Source organism: Centropristis striata, chromosome 21 (genome assembly GCF_030273125.1).
Source record: "Centropristis striata isolate RG_2023a ecotype Rhode Island chromosome 21, C.striata_1.0, whole genome shotgun sequence".
Lineage (NCBI taxonomy): Eukaryota > Metazoa > Chordata > Actinopteri > Perciformes > Serranidae > Centropristis > Centropristis striata.
In genome coordinates this window covers 4,521,825-4,539,874 of record NC_081537.1, presented here as the reverse complement: position 1 = coordinate 4,539,874, position 18,050 = coordinate 4,521,825, and the positions used below count along the sequence as shown (strand labels likewise).

The 18,050-nt window shown below is 34.9% G+C and overlaps 1 protein-coding gene across 1 annotated transcript in view; it reads left to right on the top strand.

Annotated features, from left to right (window-relative positions):
- Window positions 1-18,050, top strand: part of LOC131959197 (dynein axonemal heavy chain 9-like) — a 252,061-nt gene that overhangs the window by 12,889 nt on the left and 221,122 nt on the right. Inside the window, exons 10-15 of the mRNA XM_059324311.1 lie at window positions 5,725-5,839; window positions 7,085-7,153; window positions 11,557-11,683; window positions 12,884-13,030; window positions 15,800-15,908; window positions 17,384-17,625. Coding sequence (XP_059180294.1) covers window positions 5,725-5,839; window positions 7,085-7,153; window positions 11,557-11,683; window positions 12,884-13,030; window positions 15,800-15,908; window positions 17,384-17,625 — 809 coding nt within the window. The remainder of the gene's footprint in view (window positions 1-5,724; window positions 5,840-7,084; window positions 7,154-11,556; window positions 11,684-12,883; window positions 13,031-15,799; window positions 15,909-17,383; window positions 17,626-18,050) is intronic.

The following is an 18,050-nucleotide window of genomic DNA, read 5'->3' as shown; positions in this document are numbered from 1 at the left end:
ACACACAAAATTATTTAAAAAAGAAACAAAATGACAGAAAAGAACCAAATTACTTAAAAAAGACACAAAATGACCAAGAAAATACACAAAATGACCAAAAAAGACACAAAATTACTAAAAAAAAGACACAAAATGACCAGAAAAAGACACAAAATGACCAAAAATACACAAAATGACAGAAAAAGAACTAAATTACTTAAAAGTGACACAAAATGAGCAAAAAAAATAAACAAAATGACAAAAAAAATACACAAAATTATTTAAAAAAAGACAAAATTACAGAGAACTAAATTACTTAAAAAAGACACAAAATTACTAGAAAAAAAGACACAAAATGACAAAAAAAGACACAAAATGACCAAGAAAATACACAAAATGACCAAAAAAGATACAAAATTACTAAAAAAGACATAAAATGACCAAAAAAGACACAAAATTACTTAAAAAAAGAGACAAAAAGACCAAAAATACACAAAATGACAGAAAAAGAACTAAATTACTTAAAAATGACACAAAATGACCCAAAAAAAAATACACAAAATGACACATGAATTAGCAATTTTGTGTATTTTCAGTCACTTTGTGTCTTTTTTCGGTCATTTTGTGTCTTTTTTTTAGTAATTTTGTGTCTTTTTTTGGTCATTTTGTATATATTTTTTTTGTAATTTTGTTTCTTTTTTCGGTCATTTTGTGTCTTTTTTTGGTCATTTAATATATATTTTTAGTAATTTTGTGTCTTTTTTTGGTCATTTTGTGTATTTTTTTAGTAATTTTGTGTATGTACTATTTGACCATGACAATGAGCTTATTAACCAAAACACAGAAGTCTGTCTCCCAAGAAAAATGGATATGAGACCTTTTTTTTTAGCAATTCAACCTGTCTGAAACTTAAGAATTATGTACAGTAGTATATGTATAGACCTAAATCTGCTGCTGATGTTGTATAAATATATTAAGTATTTTTGAGTCATAGTAATTGGCAGTGCTGGGGAGTAGTGAACTACATGTAAATAGAACTTTGAATCAATTTTTGTAGTAATTTGCTGGTAATTCAACGACATAGATATTTGTGGTGATTCAAGTAGTTTTTGTAGAGCTGAAACATCAAACACATCTGAGCCATGAAAGGAAAGGAATTATTTCTATAGCTTAGATTTTACCTTTTCTTCTCTACTGTAATTTAATCCCCTTTGGCCTAGTGGGGTCAAAAAATAAAGGAAATCACAAGGCTTCGTTGTCCCAACACTAAATAAAACTATGCTAATTCTCTTTTAAAAACCTGTCAAATGCCTTTCTGACATTGAGTGCTAAGAGAGCTGCCTCTGGCAAATCCTTCCTTTCATATTTAACACACATTATGAAAGCCATGTCTCCCTTAACAATCTATTTTGATCCAACTCTGTAATAACCAGAGAGCAGACTCTAATATATGTCCTGGTGTCCTGCACAGAATTTTAATGTCTCACTTTAAAGGCCTTTACTCACCAGAGGCTGGTTTTATGTGGGATTCACACATAATATATTTCCTCGAACAGCTTTTTGTCATCAGTACTTTTTACAGAGAATGCATTTATTACATGGCTGAAAACGCATGTCATTTTCTTTCAGAATGAGGCAGATTTTTTGGGCACTTTTGCAACAGCTAATCATGATGTGTTGTTTTAGGATTACTAGTGCAGTGCCCATAGGAAGTATGTATTGGTATAGTGCAAGATTGTATTTTGTAGGTAATGCTAATGCCACAAAGTTATCAAAAAAAGACGCAAAATTACAAAAAAAAAGACACAAAATTACCAAAAAAGAAACAGAATTATATAAAAAAGAGAGAAAATTACAAAAAAAAGACAGAAAATTACCAAAGAAAGACGCAAAATTATCAAAAAAGACAGAAAATTACCAAAGAAAGACACAAAGTTACCAAAAAAAGACGCAAAATTACCCAAAAAAAGGACAGAAAATTACCAAAAAAGACAGAAAATTACATAAAAAAGACAGAAAATTACAAAAAAAAGACAGAAAATTACCAAAGAAAGACGCAAAATTATCAAAAAAGACCCAAAATTACCAAAAAAGACACAGAATTATATAAAAAAGACACAAAATTATTTAAAAAAGACACAAAATTACAAAAAAAAAAGTAATTAAAGGGACCTTCCACACACAACACGGTAAAGTGCAAGATTGAGACCCATGCTTTAAATCATGGGTCTCAAACTCGCGGCCCGCGGGCCAATTGTGGCCCTCGTGACGATATTTTGTGGCCCCCACCTTGATATGAAAGTTTAATGTGATGTGAAGAGCACTTTACTGTGTTGTGTGGAAGGTTCCTTTATTGGGCAAGCTGGAGCTTTGTTTCACTTGTTTCTATGATGATGTTCACAACATCTTTCCGTCCATATTATGCTTAGCTGTCAGTTAATAAAGTTTAGTTTTTACTGTTTTCAATGGATCAAACTGATGCAGAAGAAAGGGCTTAAATCTCTGTTTCTCAGGCAGTTTAACTAAACTTCCTGGTACGACCTCAATCCACTGACTGAAAACTCACATCACCCTTTAAACATATGTGACTATCCTAAAATAAGTGCTTGTTAAAGGCTAGAACTACAAAATACACCAACAATAGCAGCAGCTGCTGTCTTTGTACTCACCAAAGAGAACATTTCCAGAGAAAACACAATAAAACACACAACCTCCAGCTGTAGAAGCCTGCAGAGCACAAATACAAATCAAATGCATTAACCAGCATCCAGAGATAAACAAGCCCCCATTTGTTACAAACCTGGCTCAGAATCTGCAACAAGGGAAAGAGTCAAACAGTTTGTTTTTTTCAAATAAAGCAGTTTTTAAAAACTCAACATAAGGTCAACTGAAGGAAAATAATGTTGCTTATCAGTAGTGTAGTGTGTGGGTATGAATGAAGTGTGTAGGCAAGTCAAATTATAAAGAAAAAAAATACACAAAACACAAGCAAATTGAGAAAACCTCTTCATCAATTTGACAACACGAGCGCAGCATTTAGAAAACGCTGCAAAGACAACAACAGAACAGAAGTGTTTCCAGAGGACACTTAAAAGTGATGCACACGTCTCGACACACATGTGAAATTATCACGTTATTTCAAGATAATGATAATTTCACGTTATAACGCTATAAAGATCAAAGCCTGCTAACGTTAATGGCCGATTGATAGCATGCTAACGTTAGCCGGCGATCAATAGCATGCTAATGTTAGCCGGCGATCGATAGCATGCTAACGTTAGCCAGTGAGCAAGACCAAGACCAACTTGGTGGCGTTGAGAGAAAGACGTGTATCATTAATTTATTTGATTTGTTTAGCTGCAATGTGATTGATACGGGCTAGCGGGCTAACACTAGCGGGCTAACGCTAGTGGGCTATATATCACGTTATAACATGAAAATATCATTATCATGAAATAACGTGATAATTTCACGTTCTAAGGTTATAACATGAAATTATTATTATCTTGAAATAACATAATAATAATCAAATGCGTGTCCAGACGTGTGCATCACTTTTAAGTGTCCTCTGGAAACACTTCTGTTGTGTTGTGGTCTTTGCAGCGTTTTCTAAATGCTGCGCTTGTGTTGTCAAATTCGTGAAGATGTTTTCTCAGTTTGTGTTTTGTGTATTTGCATGTGTTTTCTTAAGTTGCAACTCTGTGAGCTCTCAGGGCCACCGTAGGTTTCCGCACAAAATCAACAATATAGGGCTTGATCCATCTTGATGTGGTAGTAGTAATGATTGACAGTGAAGACAATTTAAATGGCGGATACCACACTCAAGGCAGAACAGGTTTCGTGTCCTGTGTGAAAACAAAAGTAAACAACTTTTTACTTAACTTACGTGGCTCATGTTTGTGAATCACGTTTGTTTTTACATAACTTATGTTTTTTACGTAACTTCCGGGGCTAACCAGGTTGCAGAAGTTAACTTCACTTCCAGCATTTACGTACATATTTACTGTTTAAACTCTCTTTTATAAAGCCCTACCAGGACGTTTTTGTGCCCTAAACCTAAGTCAGTGGTTTTATAGCTTAAATTCACAGAAACTGCAGCCTTTTTTACATATAATATTATTCAGATCTTTCTGTATTACCTTAAGTAATTTTATCATTGCATTAATTCAGTTTTCTTTGAGTCACTGGTTCCTGGGGGCTGCTGCTGAGGGAGACTCACTGCATCACACTCTATTTTAAGAGAGTGATTGCTAATTGGACTAAACCACGTTCCTCCTGCAGCGCAGGAGGAAGTTCTGATTGCTTTCTTTCTTTGATATCAGTGTGTTTTCCTTCTTATAGTTGTCATTTTTCTTTCCATAGTTTGGTTAGATTGCATTAGGCTGACATATCTAATTGTAGTTTGTTTTTAGCACCGCTGTAAACCCCTGTGTGTGATGATTTTATGATCATCTTCTGTTAAACCCCTTCCTCAGTTTAGTTCAGTTCAATTCAGTTCAGTTCTGGTGACCACGTTTTTGGGCCCAGATTGTTGATTTGATGATTTGTTATTTCTTTTGATTTTTGTCAAATCTGAAAAAGCAAAAAAACAAGAAGCAACTGGTGTCTCCCCCATCTACCTGCTCTGTCCCTCAAAATGACATAGAGAAACATAGTGAGAATGTGACTTTCACCTCCCCAACACTGAGATCCATAAGAACACTTCAGGGACACTTTGAAAGGGCACATTGGTTGTTATAGTCAAATCAAATCAACTTTATTTATAGAGCCCTTTAAAACAGCCACAGCTGATACAAAGCGTACAAAAAAAGTTGGTTTTAAAATGAATTTTAATTTTAAAAACCACAAAGAACAGATAAAAACAAATAAAACAGAGCAAAGGCTCATGTTGAGTTAAAAAGCAGTGATTAAAATTGGGTTTTAAGATTACTTTTAAAAACGGACAATGAGGAGGCCTGCCTGATGTGCAAGGCTGGAGGCAGTATCAAAATGACCAAAAAAAGACAAAATTACTAAAAAAAAAAAAAAAAGACAAAATGACAGAAAAAAAATACTTAAAAAAAGACACAAAATGACCAAAAAAGACACAAAATGACGAAAGAAGATACAGAATTACCAAAAAAGACACAAAATGGTTTAAAAGACACAAAATGACCCAAAAAGACACAAAATGACAGAAAAAAACTAAATTACTTAAAAAAAGAAACAAAATTACCAAAAAAAGAAACATAGTTACCAAAAAAGACACAAAATTACTAAAAAAAGACACAAAATTACCAAAAAAAGAAACATAATTACCAAAAAAGACACAAAATTACAAAAAAAAGACACACAATTATTTAAAAAAAGACACAAAAATATTAAAAAAAGACAAAATTACCAAAAAAATAAATAAAAGGGACCTTCCACACACAACACGGTAAAGTGCCATTCATATAAAACTCACATTAAACTTTCATATCAAGGTGGGGGCCACAAAATATCGTCACGAGGGCCACAATTGGCCCGCGGGCCGCAAGTTTGAGACCCCTGCCCTACACACCTATATTCTTTGTCAGGACTGTGTAGATGGTATTTGGACCTGATAGACTGATATCTTGCTGCCCTTTTCCTTCTGCTGCCTCTGTTGCTAGCCTGATATCAGTCTTAGTGGCGTGACTTTTCTGGCTCCATCAAACTTTATCTTGACTATCTTTGTCCAACCTTTCACTGACGTTGTGGTAAATATATCTTTGACCTCCTCAGGTCGGACTCCAGTCAGTAAGAATATGCCAGCAGTAGCCGGAGGGCTGAGATGGGTCCAGGAGCTGCAGCAGCGCATCCAGACCCCCTTCTCCAGATTCAGACACGTCTCCTACCCGTGAGTCAACACAGCACATTAACCCTTTGATGAACAACATATAGACGCCTTCTAATGCACAACGTGGGTCAAAAATTACCTGCATTCATTTCCATGTTATTTATGCTTCCTGTGTGTTTGAATATCTTTTTTTTTATTACAACAGATCATTATATATCTATTTTTCCAAACATGATATTACTGTCTTTGCAGAGATTTTATTGAATTTTGCTGTGTGCTTTCAACATTTTTAATGCAATATTTTGGGCTTCGTGTTTTTTTTGCCATTTTTGGTGTTTTTAGTGTGTTTTTGTGTATTTTTTGTGTTTTTTTGTGTATTTTTATGTTTTTTATGTATTTTTTTGTGTCTTATGTTTTTTTGTATATGGTTTTTGTATTTTTTTGTGTGTTTTTTGTGTGTTTTTCTTTATTTTTTGTCATTTTTTGTGTATTTTTTGTGTTTTGATGTGTTTTTTATGTATGTTTTTTGTGTATTTTTTGTGTGTTTAATGTTTTTTTTGTATGTGGTTTTTGTATTTTTTTTTTGTGGGTTTTTTTGTGTTCAAAATGTCGATCCAGTAAGTCAAAATGACAAAAATAATAATCAGGCGAGGTTGTGTTGAAAAAAATGACACCAACATTTTTTAAGTCGTTTATAGAGGCAGAATGAAAAATAGTCAAAACCCATCAAAATAGCCCCAAACTCCAAAGGGTTAATGAAGTGGGTTAAAGTGGAAAAAAAAATAATTGTCAGATCATGCTGAAGTTTTGCTAAGAAAATACCAAATACCAAACATGGGTATAGTAAGTATTATGTGGTATATCAGACACCAGAGGGTTAATATTTGCGTCTTCTTTGTCAGGTTTTAAATTGGTGACAACATATAAACACCTTCTAATGCACAACATGGGTCAAAAATGACCTCGTGCATTAGAAGCGTAGTGATAAAAAAAGGGTTTTTATTCAAAAAGTAAGAAATGAAAATAAAAAATGAGGATGCATGATGATCAAAAACAAGTTATTTGAGGAAAACCTGCAAAACTGAGTGATGAAATTAATTTATTGCAAAGATATAGAATATAAAAACTCAGTCGGGTCACTTTAGACCCATGTTGTGCATCAAAAGGTTAAAAAAGCAGTTTGGTTAATGGCTCTGTTTGCTGTTTTAAAGGCCTCATAAAAATGATGTTTTGGAATAAAGGCTGCTGCAGAAAGGTGTTGGATATAACCTTTGCATGGGTTGTAAAATTTCCTCTTTTCTGCAGGTGCCTGGAGTGTGCAGAGGGGGCCAGAGTGATCCAGAAGTATGAGGAGATGATGCAACTGCTGGACAGGTGTGTGCAGATCTTATCTCGCTGCATTACACTATATGTCATCATGCTTAGATGTGTGTACAGCTGAATAGAAAGAACACAAAGGAAGATCAAACAGATAGTCAGTGACAGAAGAGGATGCCTCCTTATTGGGCTGTAAATATCATAAACGCCAACATAAATGAATTATTAGCTCCGTCTGTGACAAGTTTTTTCTCCTGTAATTTCACACCAGAAGTGTTTTTAAAGTGAGCGGTTGTGATTTTATTAGTTGAGTGTACAACATTTATGAAGCAACCCCTGTGGAATATTGTAGAGACGGGCAGCTCCAGGCATGATTTATGTTCTCATTACTGTGTTGCTGCTCTCCGGATTATTTCACAGGACTCCCGTAATCCCAAACGCTCTGTCGCTGCTCACTGATGCCAAGTGAGAAATGGCCTTTAGACCACGTCCAAACCTGCAAGATAAACTATTCCAGTCGGGTTGGGTTGCATGAATCAAGCTTAGTTACATTAAAGTCGAGAGAGAGAAGGAGATGGAGATGGGTTTTACATTTCTTTACTGTTGAAGAAATGTTCTTATACAAAGATGGCAACAATCTTTTACCTGAGACTGGTCTCCACTCAAAAACATCAATATAAGGAGTTTGTACATGCAGCAAAATACGACTCAGATTTACGTTTTAGATCATGGGTCTCAAACTCGCGGCCGCGGGCCAATTGTGGCCCTCATGACGATATTTTGTGCCCCCACCTTGATATGAAAGTTTAATGTGAGTTTTATATGAACGGCACTTTACCGCGTTGTGTGTGGAAGGTCCCTTTAATTAGTATTTTTAAGAATTTTGTGTTTTTTTTAAATAATTTTGTCTTTTTTGGTAATTCTGTGTCTTTTTTAATATTTTTTTGTCTTTTGCTAATTCTGTCTTTTTTTGGTAATTTTGTGTCTTTTTTTAGTAATTTTGTGTCTTTTTTAAATAATTTTGTGTCTTTTTTACTAATTTTGTGTAATTTTTTTGGTCATTTTGTGTCTTGTTTAAATAATTGTGTGTTTTTTTGGTAATTCTGTGTCTTTTTTTGGTAATTTTGTGTCTTTTTGGTAATTTTGTGTCTTTTTAAATAATGTAGTGTCTTTTTTTAATAATTTTGTGTCTTTTATGTAATTTTGGTTCTTTTTAAAATAATTTTGTGTCTTTTTTAGTAATTTGTGTATTTTTTTTGTCATTTTGTGTCTTTTCTTGGCCATTTTGTGCCTTTTTTAATCATTTTGTGTCTTTTTTAGCTGATTTTGTGTCTTTTTTTAGTGATTTTGTGTCTTTTTTTTTAAAGACATTTTGTGTCTTTTTTAAGTAATTTAGTGTTTTTTCAGTCATTTTGTCTCTTTTTTTGGTCATTTCGATACTGCCTCCAGCGGCCCCCAGATAATTAGAGTTTGAGATCCCTGGCTTAGAGAATCACTAGAGTCATTCCTTACAAGTATGGTAATACAAAAGTACCCAAAAATACAGTATGTGAATAAGTCTTGAGTGAATAAGATGCATATCAGCGTGCACATCACACACACACACATAGGAACACATCCAGCCATTCTTTATGCTTTGCACGCTTAATATCACTCCTTCACTCCGTGTCCCCCAGCCAATAGTAATGGAGTAATGGAATGATGAACAACGCCAGTTCTTTGCCCTCAATTTACTCCCATCAGAAATTAGAGCCCTTGTTATGCTATAATAATCATTGCCGCTGCCTCCGATGAATGCTACCATTATTACACAAATCCAAGTCAGGAATGGTAATTTTGTGTCTTTTTGGTAATTCTGTGTCTTTTTTTTGGTAATTTTATGTCTTTTTTTTAAATAATTTTCTTTTTAAAAAAAAATAATTTTGTCTTTTTTTGGTCATTTTGTGTCTTTTTGGGTCATTTTGTGTCTTTTTTTAAATAATGATGTGTCTTTTTTGGTAGTTCTGTGTATTTTTTGGTCATTTTGTGTCTTCTTTAGTAATTTTGTGTCTTTTTTGGTAATTTTGAGTTGTTTTTAATAATTTTGAATCTTTTTTTTAATAATTTTGTGTCTTTTTTTAAAGTAATTCTGTGTATTTTTTTTTGTCATTTTGTGTCTTTTTTGGTCATTTTAATACTGCCTCCAGCGGCCCCCAGATAATTAGAGTTTGAGACCCCTGGCTTAGAGAATCACTAGAGTCATTCCTTACAAATATGGTGATACAAAAGTACCCAAAAGTACAGTATGTGAATAAGTCTTGAGTGAATAAGATGCATATCAGCGTGCACATCACACACACACACATAGGAACACATCCAGCCATTCTTTATGCTTTGCACGCTTAATATCACTCCTTCACTGCGTGTCCCCCAGCCAATAGTAATGGAGTAATGGAATGATGAACAACGCCAGTTCTTTGCCCTCAATTTACTCCCATCAGAAATTAGAGCCCTTGTTATGCTATAATAATCATTGCCGCTGCCTCCGATGAATGCTACCATTATTACACAAATCCAAGTCAGGAACAGGACGGGCATGCTCACTCATTACCCCCACAGACAAAATGCGGCGTGATTTATGGCCATGACCGAGGCAGTTGATTGCCTCTGCGTCTGCGGTGCCACTATCAGGAAATGAAGCTCACAGCAGAAATCCAATAAGGAGCGCACAGTGCAACCTGGAGTTCTCATCATAATCGTGGCTATTTACAGATTGATATAGCCGTACAGAGCCCTGACATATTCTCTGTTCCCAGTCTCTTGCAGATGAATCAGCGTTTATCTTCATATTACCCCCCCACGCCTACAACAAACCTCTTTCACCGCTGCCTCTCCCTGTCTCTTATTGTCTGCTTGATATGGACGAGTGGATCACGCCTCTCATTCTGTTTACAACCCCAGAGAATAGGGGAATTATTGTCTCATTCACATGCTTTTTAGCTGCTTGCTTGTTGGTTTTTTTGCAGCGTGTCCTTGTGAAGTCCTAAACCTTTTAAATAGAATATGAAACAATTTTATACCCTGGTGGGAAAAGTACAAATTGCTTTTAAGTGACTAGTGCAGTGCCCATAGGAAGTATGTATTCGTATAGTGCAGGATTGTATTTTGTAGCTAATGCTAATGCCTCTTGCTAGTGTAACCTTAAATAACAAAGAAACGCTATCTTTCCGTCCGTATTATGCTTAGCTGTCAGTTAATACAGTTTAATTTTTTGCTGTTTTCAATGGATCAAACTGATGCAGAAGAAAGGGCTTAAATCTTAGCTTAGCTTAGCATGCTAATGGTGAGATAGCACATTACGCAGTATGCTGCACTAAAAGTACATTAGCATGAACCCAATTAGCTTATATACTATATTGCATGTAAGTATCTCATATCAAATGATTATGGGCATTACGCTAAGCAACATGAATGTTATCCCTGAATTACATAGTAATGCAACATAAGAAGTGAATAAAGCTAAATCTCCGCTTAGCATGCTAATCATGCTACAACAACGTCTGCAACTCCATAAAACACTTACTTTCCATAAGGTACCACACCATCCAGCACATACACATTGAACATTGATATTCGCTGGAAACTATTAGAATATTATTGGAAAATCGAACCTTATAGCCACTTTAAAACTCCTAAAGATAGGTAGGCTAAATAGTAATTTCTAAGATGGGGTGCATGTATTCAAATCTTTCTATCTTTTTTTATGCATTTTAAAGTATAAAGCATTTCTTCTTTAAGCATTTTCAGTTGAATTATTTCAAATTTGATCATTAATATAAAATCTGAAAGCTAAACTGTAATACTTTCAAAGTATATCAGCCTTTCTTGGTAATGCAGTTAAGCTGCCAACTTCGACAGTTTCACATTTCAGCTTCAAGTCTTATTAATTTTCTAGTTTTGACATGTCAGTGAACTTATCACACAGACTTCACAATCCACTTTTCTGTTCTGATTCATTTATATTTTTTCACAAAAAACGATGTCTGCAGATTTAATAAAATCAAATTATATGTACTAGTGCAGTTCCCGTAGGAAGTATGTATTTATATAGTGGGAGATTAAGTAGATTTTTCAATTGTGGTCAAATGAGGTTGTGTGTGAAAGTGGGATGTACAATGAGGTGTAATACTCTTAATGTGTAGTGTTAATATACAAAGTGTATATTGGGTAATACATGGATGTACACTGAGATATAAAGAGACACAGAAATAGTTATTTTAAGAAAAAGAAACTGAATCATTCAACATGGTTGACACACACACACACACACACACACACACACAGACGCTTCTTGCTTTTATAGATAGATATGAAACAATGTTATACCCTGGTGGAAAAGGTACAAATCGGTTTTCTAGTGATAATAACTTTTGTCTGATTGTGATTGTGACTGTCTGTGTTCATTGTGTTTGGTGTTGCAGATACTCCAGCAGCCTGTATGAGACGTGGACTGAGACCGTGGGAGAGAGTTCCCAGTACAACCTGAACCTGCCATTAATCAGCAGGGACCCAACCACTCAGCTCATCTCAGTCAACTTCAACCCGCAGGTTTGAAGAAGAAGTGTCACTGCTTATAACCATTTTAAATAACTGTGGACAGGTCTGAGTAATTTATTAGTTTGGTGATGTATCTTCCAGTAAGTGTTGTACACTCGCCTGCAGCTGTTTAAGAGAGTATAAATCTTTAAATGAAGTTCATCTTTTTAATTAGTTGGGCCAGTGTTTCAATTTTTCATTCAAAGGCAGTAGTGTCGGATGATGCTGCCCTAAAAGACTTCTAACCTACATCTCATTAATCTGAGTTTTAGTGGAAAGTTTTTATCACCAACACCAAAACCTAGTATTGGTACAATGAAGCCTCATGAAGCAGTTTCATTATTTTTTGACCTCACTAGATGGCGGAAATTTGATTGAGTAGGATAAACCCCTTGAGAGGAATCCTCTGGTTTTCGAGGGGGTCCTAAAGTACATTACAGAACAAAACACTCAACAATTTACAGACATACAACAACAAAAACAACAGGCATCAACACAAACATAGAAAAAATGAACACAAGAAAGAACACAACCTCTCAATGGCCACAAGTTGGCCATAACATTCGCCTAGTAAAACTGAAAGAAGCAACATAATATTATTGCAAATTGAAATTGCAGCGTTACAAAAAAAAAAAAAAATGTACATAACATTATCTGTAACACGTGCAGTTTAACTCAAAATAAGAAGACAGGGCATATTTAAAACTATGAAAAGATGTCAATGATCGTATGTTTGAAGTGTTTTATTCACTGTAGGAATGAAAAAGAAATACTGAGATGAGTGTCGCAATTGATATGTTGAGGAATATGGAATCAATTTTAAAAAAAAGGCTTCAGCAATGGTGATTGAGTGTGTTTTCAGTAGTGATGGGACAACGAAGCTTCATGAAGCATTTTCTTTATTTACGGAGCCCAAGAGATGGCGCTCTTTGTTCAACTGAAAACACACTCAATCACCATTGATGAAGACTTTTTTTTTTTAGAGCCAAGACCGCCATCTAGTGGGGTCAAAAAATAAAGAAATGCTTCACGAAGCTTCGTTGTCCCAACACTATCGAAACCTAAATACTGAATATTTGTGTTTTTAAACATCTTTTTAGTGTGAAATATGTTAAATATTGTCCGTACTGATAAAAGCTGCAACTCAGATGTGTTGTGGATGTCTTGAGATGTCTTCCAGTGCTTCTCATGTCCCTTTGGTCCCGTTCCTAGCTGGCCTCGGTGCTGAGGGAGGTGAAGTACCTGGAGGCCAGACAGACCCAGGACATCCCTGACAGCGCAGTGCAGATCTACGACACCAGGGAGCAGCTGTGGCAGTATCTGGCCAACCTGGAGCTCACCGTGGGCCGATACAACAAGGTTGAGCCTTTTAATGCACTGAAAACACATTATTACTACTCTTAAAACAAGATAAATTAAAGCTGCAAGCAGCTATGAACTGGCCCGAGCAGAGTGACCTGATGATTATTTGTTCCTTACTAAGATAATAAAATAAGAAATTAACTCTTAAAACAAGATAAATTATCCAAAACTTCGGTAACACTTAACCATAATTTATAAATGGTAAACAGAGTTTATTAATGTTTAGTCATCATTTATAAACCGTATATAGGCCTTTTAGAATGGTAAATACATAATTTATTAATGTTTAACTAACTACATTATTTATAAATGACAAATAGATGGTATATTAATGTAAGTTTATATACTTTGCCATTAACAAACAATTCAATTATAATTAATAGTTTATTAATTGTTTTTAGTTTTACTCATAACATTTTTAACACCATATTAAGTATGTTAATGATTTTGAAAAGATTCATAAACCTTTAAAGCAATACCTAAAGATTAAATATGTATGGCACTTTGTAAATGGTTAATAACTGGTCTATAAACCATCTATAAACATTACTTAGTTGGTTATTGTAAAGTGTTACCAACACTTCTTATTCTAAAGTTTTTTAAGCATTCAACATGCTTATTTCTAGATTTAATAATCTTAATTTAAGAAATCTTGTCAAGGTAAATTATCTGTCCATGCAGCAAGATCATTTCCCTCAGATTTAGTGTTTCCATCTGGTTTTTAGACACACCTTTTTGCAGTGTAATAACAAAGTCATGAAACATAAGGTCAATATAAAATATTGCATGAATGGGTCCGAAAACCCAGAAATGAGTCAGCATTTTAGCACTTTTAATTCCCTTGTCTGAAAATCAGCAAGTTTTTTTTACTGGATTTTTAGATTTTTGGCCTCCAGTAACTCTCTGAGATTTTCACTTTTGATTCTACAAAATATGTCAGTAGAAACCCCACTGTGGATTCTGAAAATGTCTCAAAAACGCTTGTGGCTAAATGAAACCACAGAGGTTGTTGCATCCAGAGCCTCATGTCAGCTTTATACTGCTGGAGATTACATTTACTCTTCAAAAATCATAAAAAAGTCATGTTCACTTGTGATTATCCTGCTGAACAAAACATTTCATAAACGTTTGTTTGCCATAGAGTTTATTTTCTGCAATAATGCAAAAGTCAATAGTCCTATTGACTTTTTGTCAAGGGAACCAGTGATGTTAACCTCCAGGTTGGCTACAAAAACAGTTCTCTAAAGAGCACATCACTGCCTCTGGGTATGAGAATGTTGTTCCATAGATTTCTGTTTCAATATGTGAATCTGGTTCTATTTTCGATAGATAGATAGATAGATAGATATAGATAGATAGATAGATAGATAGATAGATAGATAGATAGATAGATAGATAGATAGATAGATAGATAGATAGATAGAACTTTTTTCTCATTTTAACTTTTTTTCCTGACTTCGACTTTATTTTCGTGACTTCAACTTTTTTTTCGTGACTGACTTTTTTCATGACTTAGACTTTTTTTCATGAATTCGACTTTTTTCTCATTCTGACTTTTTTTTCTAATTTTGACTTTTTTTCTTGACTTCGACTTTTTTTTCTCGTTTTGACTTTTTTTTGCGACTTTGACTTTTTTCCCCATTTTTACTTTTTTTTTACTTTTTTCTTGACTTCGACTTTTTTCTCTCATTTTGACTTGTTTTTCATGAATTTGACTTTTTTTTCTTGAATTCGACTTTTTTCTCATTCAGACTTTTTTCTCATTCAGACTTTTTTCTCATTTTGACTTTTTTCTCATTCTGACTTTTTTCTCATTTTGACTTTTTTCTCATAATGACTTTTTTCGGGACTTTGACTTTTCCCCTCATTTTGACATTTGGGGCTTTTTTCATGACTTTTTGACTTTTCGTGACTTCGACTTTTTCCGTGACTTCGACTTTTTTCTCATCTGACTTTTTTTCTTGACTCCAATTTTTTTTCCGTGACCTCAACTTTTTTGAATTTTTTTTCTGACTTTAACTTTATTTTTCTCATTTTGACTTTTTCTTCGTGAATTCAACTTTTTTTTCGTGACTGACTTTTTTCATGACTTAGACTTTTTTTCATGAATTCGACTTTTTTCTTATTCTGACTTTTTTTTCTCATTTTGACTTTTTTTCTTGACTTCGACTTTTTTTTCTCGTTTTGACTTTTTTTTGCGACTTTGACTTTTTTCCCCATTTTGACTTTTTTTTTACTTTTTTCTTGACTTCGACTTTTTTCTCTCATTTTGACTTTTTTTCATGACTTCGACTTTTTTCTCATTTTGACTATTTTTCCTGACTTTTACTTCATTTTTGTGACTTCGACTTTTTTTTTCTCATTTTGACTTGTTTTTCATGAATTTGACTTTTTTTTCTTGAATTCGACTTTTTTCTCATTCTGACTTTTTTCTCATTCTGACTTTTTTCGTGACTTTGACTTTTCCCCTCATTTTGACATTTGGGGCTTTTTTCATGACTTTTTGACTTTTCCTGACTTCGACTTTTTTCGTGACTTCGACTTTTTTCTCATTTTGACTTTTTTTCTTGACTCCAATTTTTTTTCCGTGACCTCAACTTTTTTGAATTTTTTTTCTGACTTTAACTTTATTTTTCTCATTTTGACTTTTTCTTCCTGACTTCGACTTTTCTTTCCATTTGGACTTTTTCTTCCTGACTCCGCCCAAGCCTGAAGATCACACGACATCTTTCTCCGTGTCTGATCTCTCTCCCTGTCTGGCTGCAGGTGATCCACTCTGTGCTGGATGTGGAGGTCCCTCTGGTTCAGGGCCAGCTCCACGACATCGACGCTCAGCTCAAAAAGGCAGAGGAGAGTCTGAACTGGAACAGCCAAGGTCAGCATACTCTCTGATAATTACCACTTACTCTGGATTATTCAAATAAAGCAGGATACAAGTAGGGATGTGAGGGTACGCAGACGTCGTGGTTTAGTACAGTAGGAAAAAACCCTGATCAGGTTCTAATTAATTAGGGCCACGGGGCAATCGCACCAGTGCTCGAGTGCTAACTATTGTTATACTGTGGATTTTTTCTCCTCACACATGCATACACATGCTTCATACACGCACACACAGGTAACTTTATGTGATTTTAATTACACATACACACACACACACACCCACACATAGTGAGTGTCATTATGATATAGTATCATAACATTACTTGTATTAAGCATTACTAGCGGTTTCTAGTTGTGTTTGTTCTTCTGGTTTAGTGCTAGTAAAGTGCTCCACAGCACTGTTAGTGGTGAATTGATTAGCTTAATTGCCTTTTAATGCAAAACACACTTCATTCAAACACAACAGAAACAGAAAAAGGCTTCCTGCTGGCTGCCTGCGCTACCAGGCGGCTCAGTCCTTCTTCAGACTTCAAACCTGCAAAACGAATCATCATCCTTCGCTGTACTTTGTATCTTGTGCTAATTAGCAAATGTTAGCATGCGGACATGCTAAAGTAAGAACATGATAAATATTACCTGCCAAACATTTTAGTATGCTGACAGAGCTCCACCACAGAGCCGCCAGCATGGCTCTACACTCTGAGTCATGTTGATTAATAGGTGGAGACACAAAATAAATAAGCTGTTGGCAGCACTTTGAATTAATGACACGAGCTACAGTGAGCGTTTTTAAAAATCGTTTAAGTAACATTTTGCCTCTCCAGTGAAGCCGTTGGTTCAGTATGTGGTAGTGTTGGGACAGGGGTCGGCAACCTTTACTAACCAAAGAGCCATTGTTGGCCAAAAAAAGGGAAAAACAGTCAGAATGGAGCCGCAAACCTTATTTTGAGCCTTAGAATGAAGACAAAACAGCCTTCTTAGTCTAAATTAGCCTACAGACATTACTAACAGGTCATAATAAGTTCCCCAATATTGTAATAATTTAACAGTAGTCAAGTCAAGTGGTGATACTGTGTAGGCAACTCTAGCTCAAGAGCTCTAGCGCCACCAACAGGTCAAAGTTGAATGTTTATTAACTTTTGACCCGTTCATCCATTTTTCTCAAAGGATGTATCACTGGAACCCTTGGGCCAATCCAAGCTCAATGCATCCTCACTGGGGTTTTTCGGCCATATTGGATTTTCCGCCATCTTTGATTTGATCAAAAGCCTCCCATAAATGTTATACTTTATTACATTATTGGGAAGTTATTACATTATCAGGTTTTATTACATTTTCAATGGACTCAAGTGCAGATTTTTATTATATTATCGAGAATTCATTACATTATCAGGTTCTACAAGGCTTCAACAATGGTGATTGAGTGTGTTTTCAGCCCTTTGTTGAACATAATCATCTTTGACTTTCTAGGCATTTGGGAGTACATCCAGGAGGTGCGGGACTCCGTCTGTGACTTGGAGAGCCGACTCCAGAGGACCAAGGACAACGTGGAGCAGATCCAGACCTGCATGAGGTCCTGGGCCAGCCCCCTGTTTGACAGGAAGGAGGGCAAAAAAGATGCACTGATCAGTTTGGAGGATAGATCAGAGAGGATTGATAGGTTTTACACTCTGATAAGGTCCTCCGGAGAGAAGATCCACTTCCTGCTGAAGGTGAATAAAAGGATTTCGGTAACACTTTACAATAGCCAACTAAGTGATGTTTATAGATGGTTTATAAACATATGACATATGTATTGTCATTTTGTGTCTTTTTTGTCATTTTTTTTGTCATTTTGTGTATTTTTTTAGTCCTTTTGTGACATTTTTGGTCATTTTTTGTCTTTTGGTGTCTTTTTTGTCATTTTTTTTTGTCATTTTGTGTATTTTTTTAGTCATTTTGTGACATTTTTGGTCATTTTTTGTCTTTTGGTGTCTTATTTTGGTCATTTTGTGTCTTTTTTGGGTCATTTTGTGTCTTTTTTGGGTCATTTTGTGTCTTTTTTGGTCATTTTTGTGTCTTTTTTGTCATTTTGTGTCTTATTTGTTCATTTTGTGTATTTTTTTGGTCATTTTGTGTCTTTTTTAGTTGTTTTGTG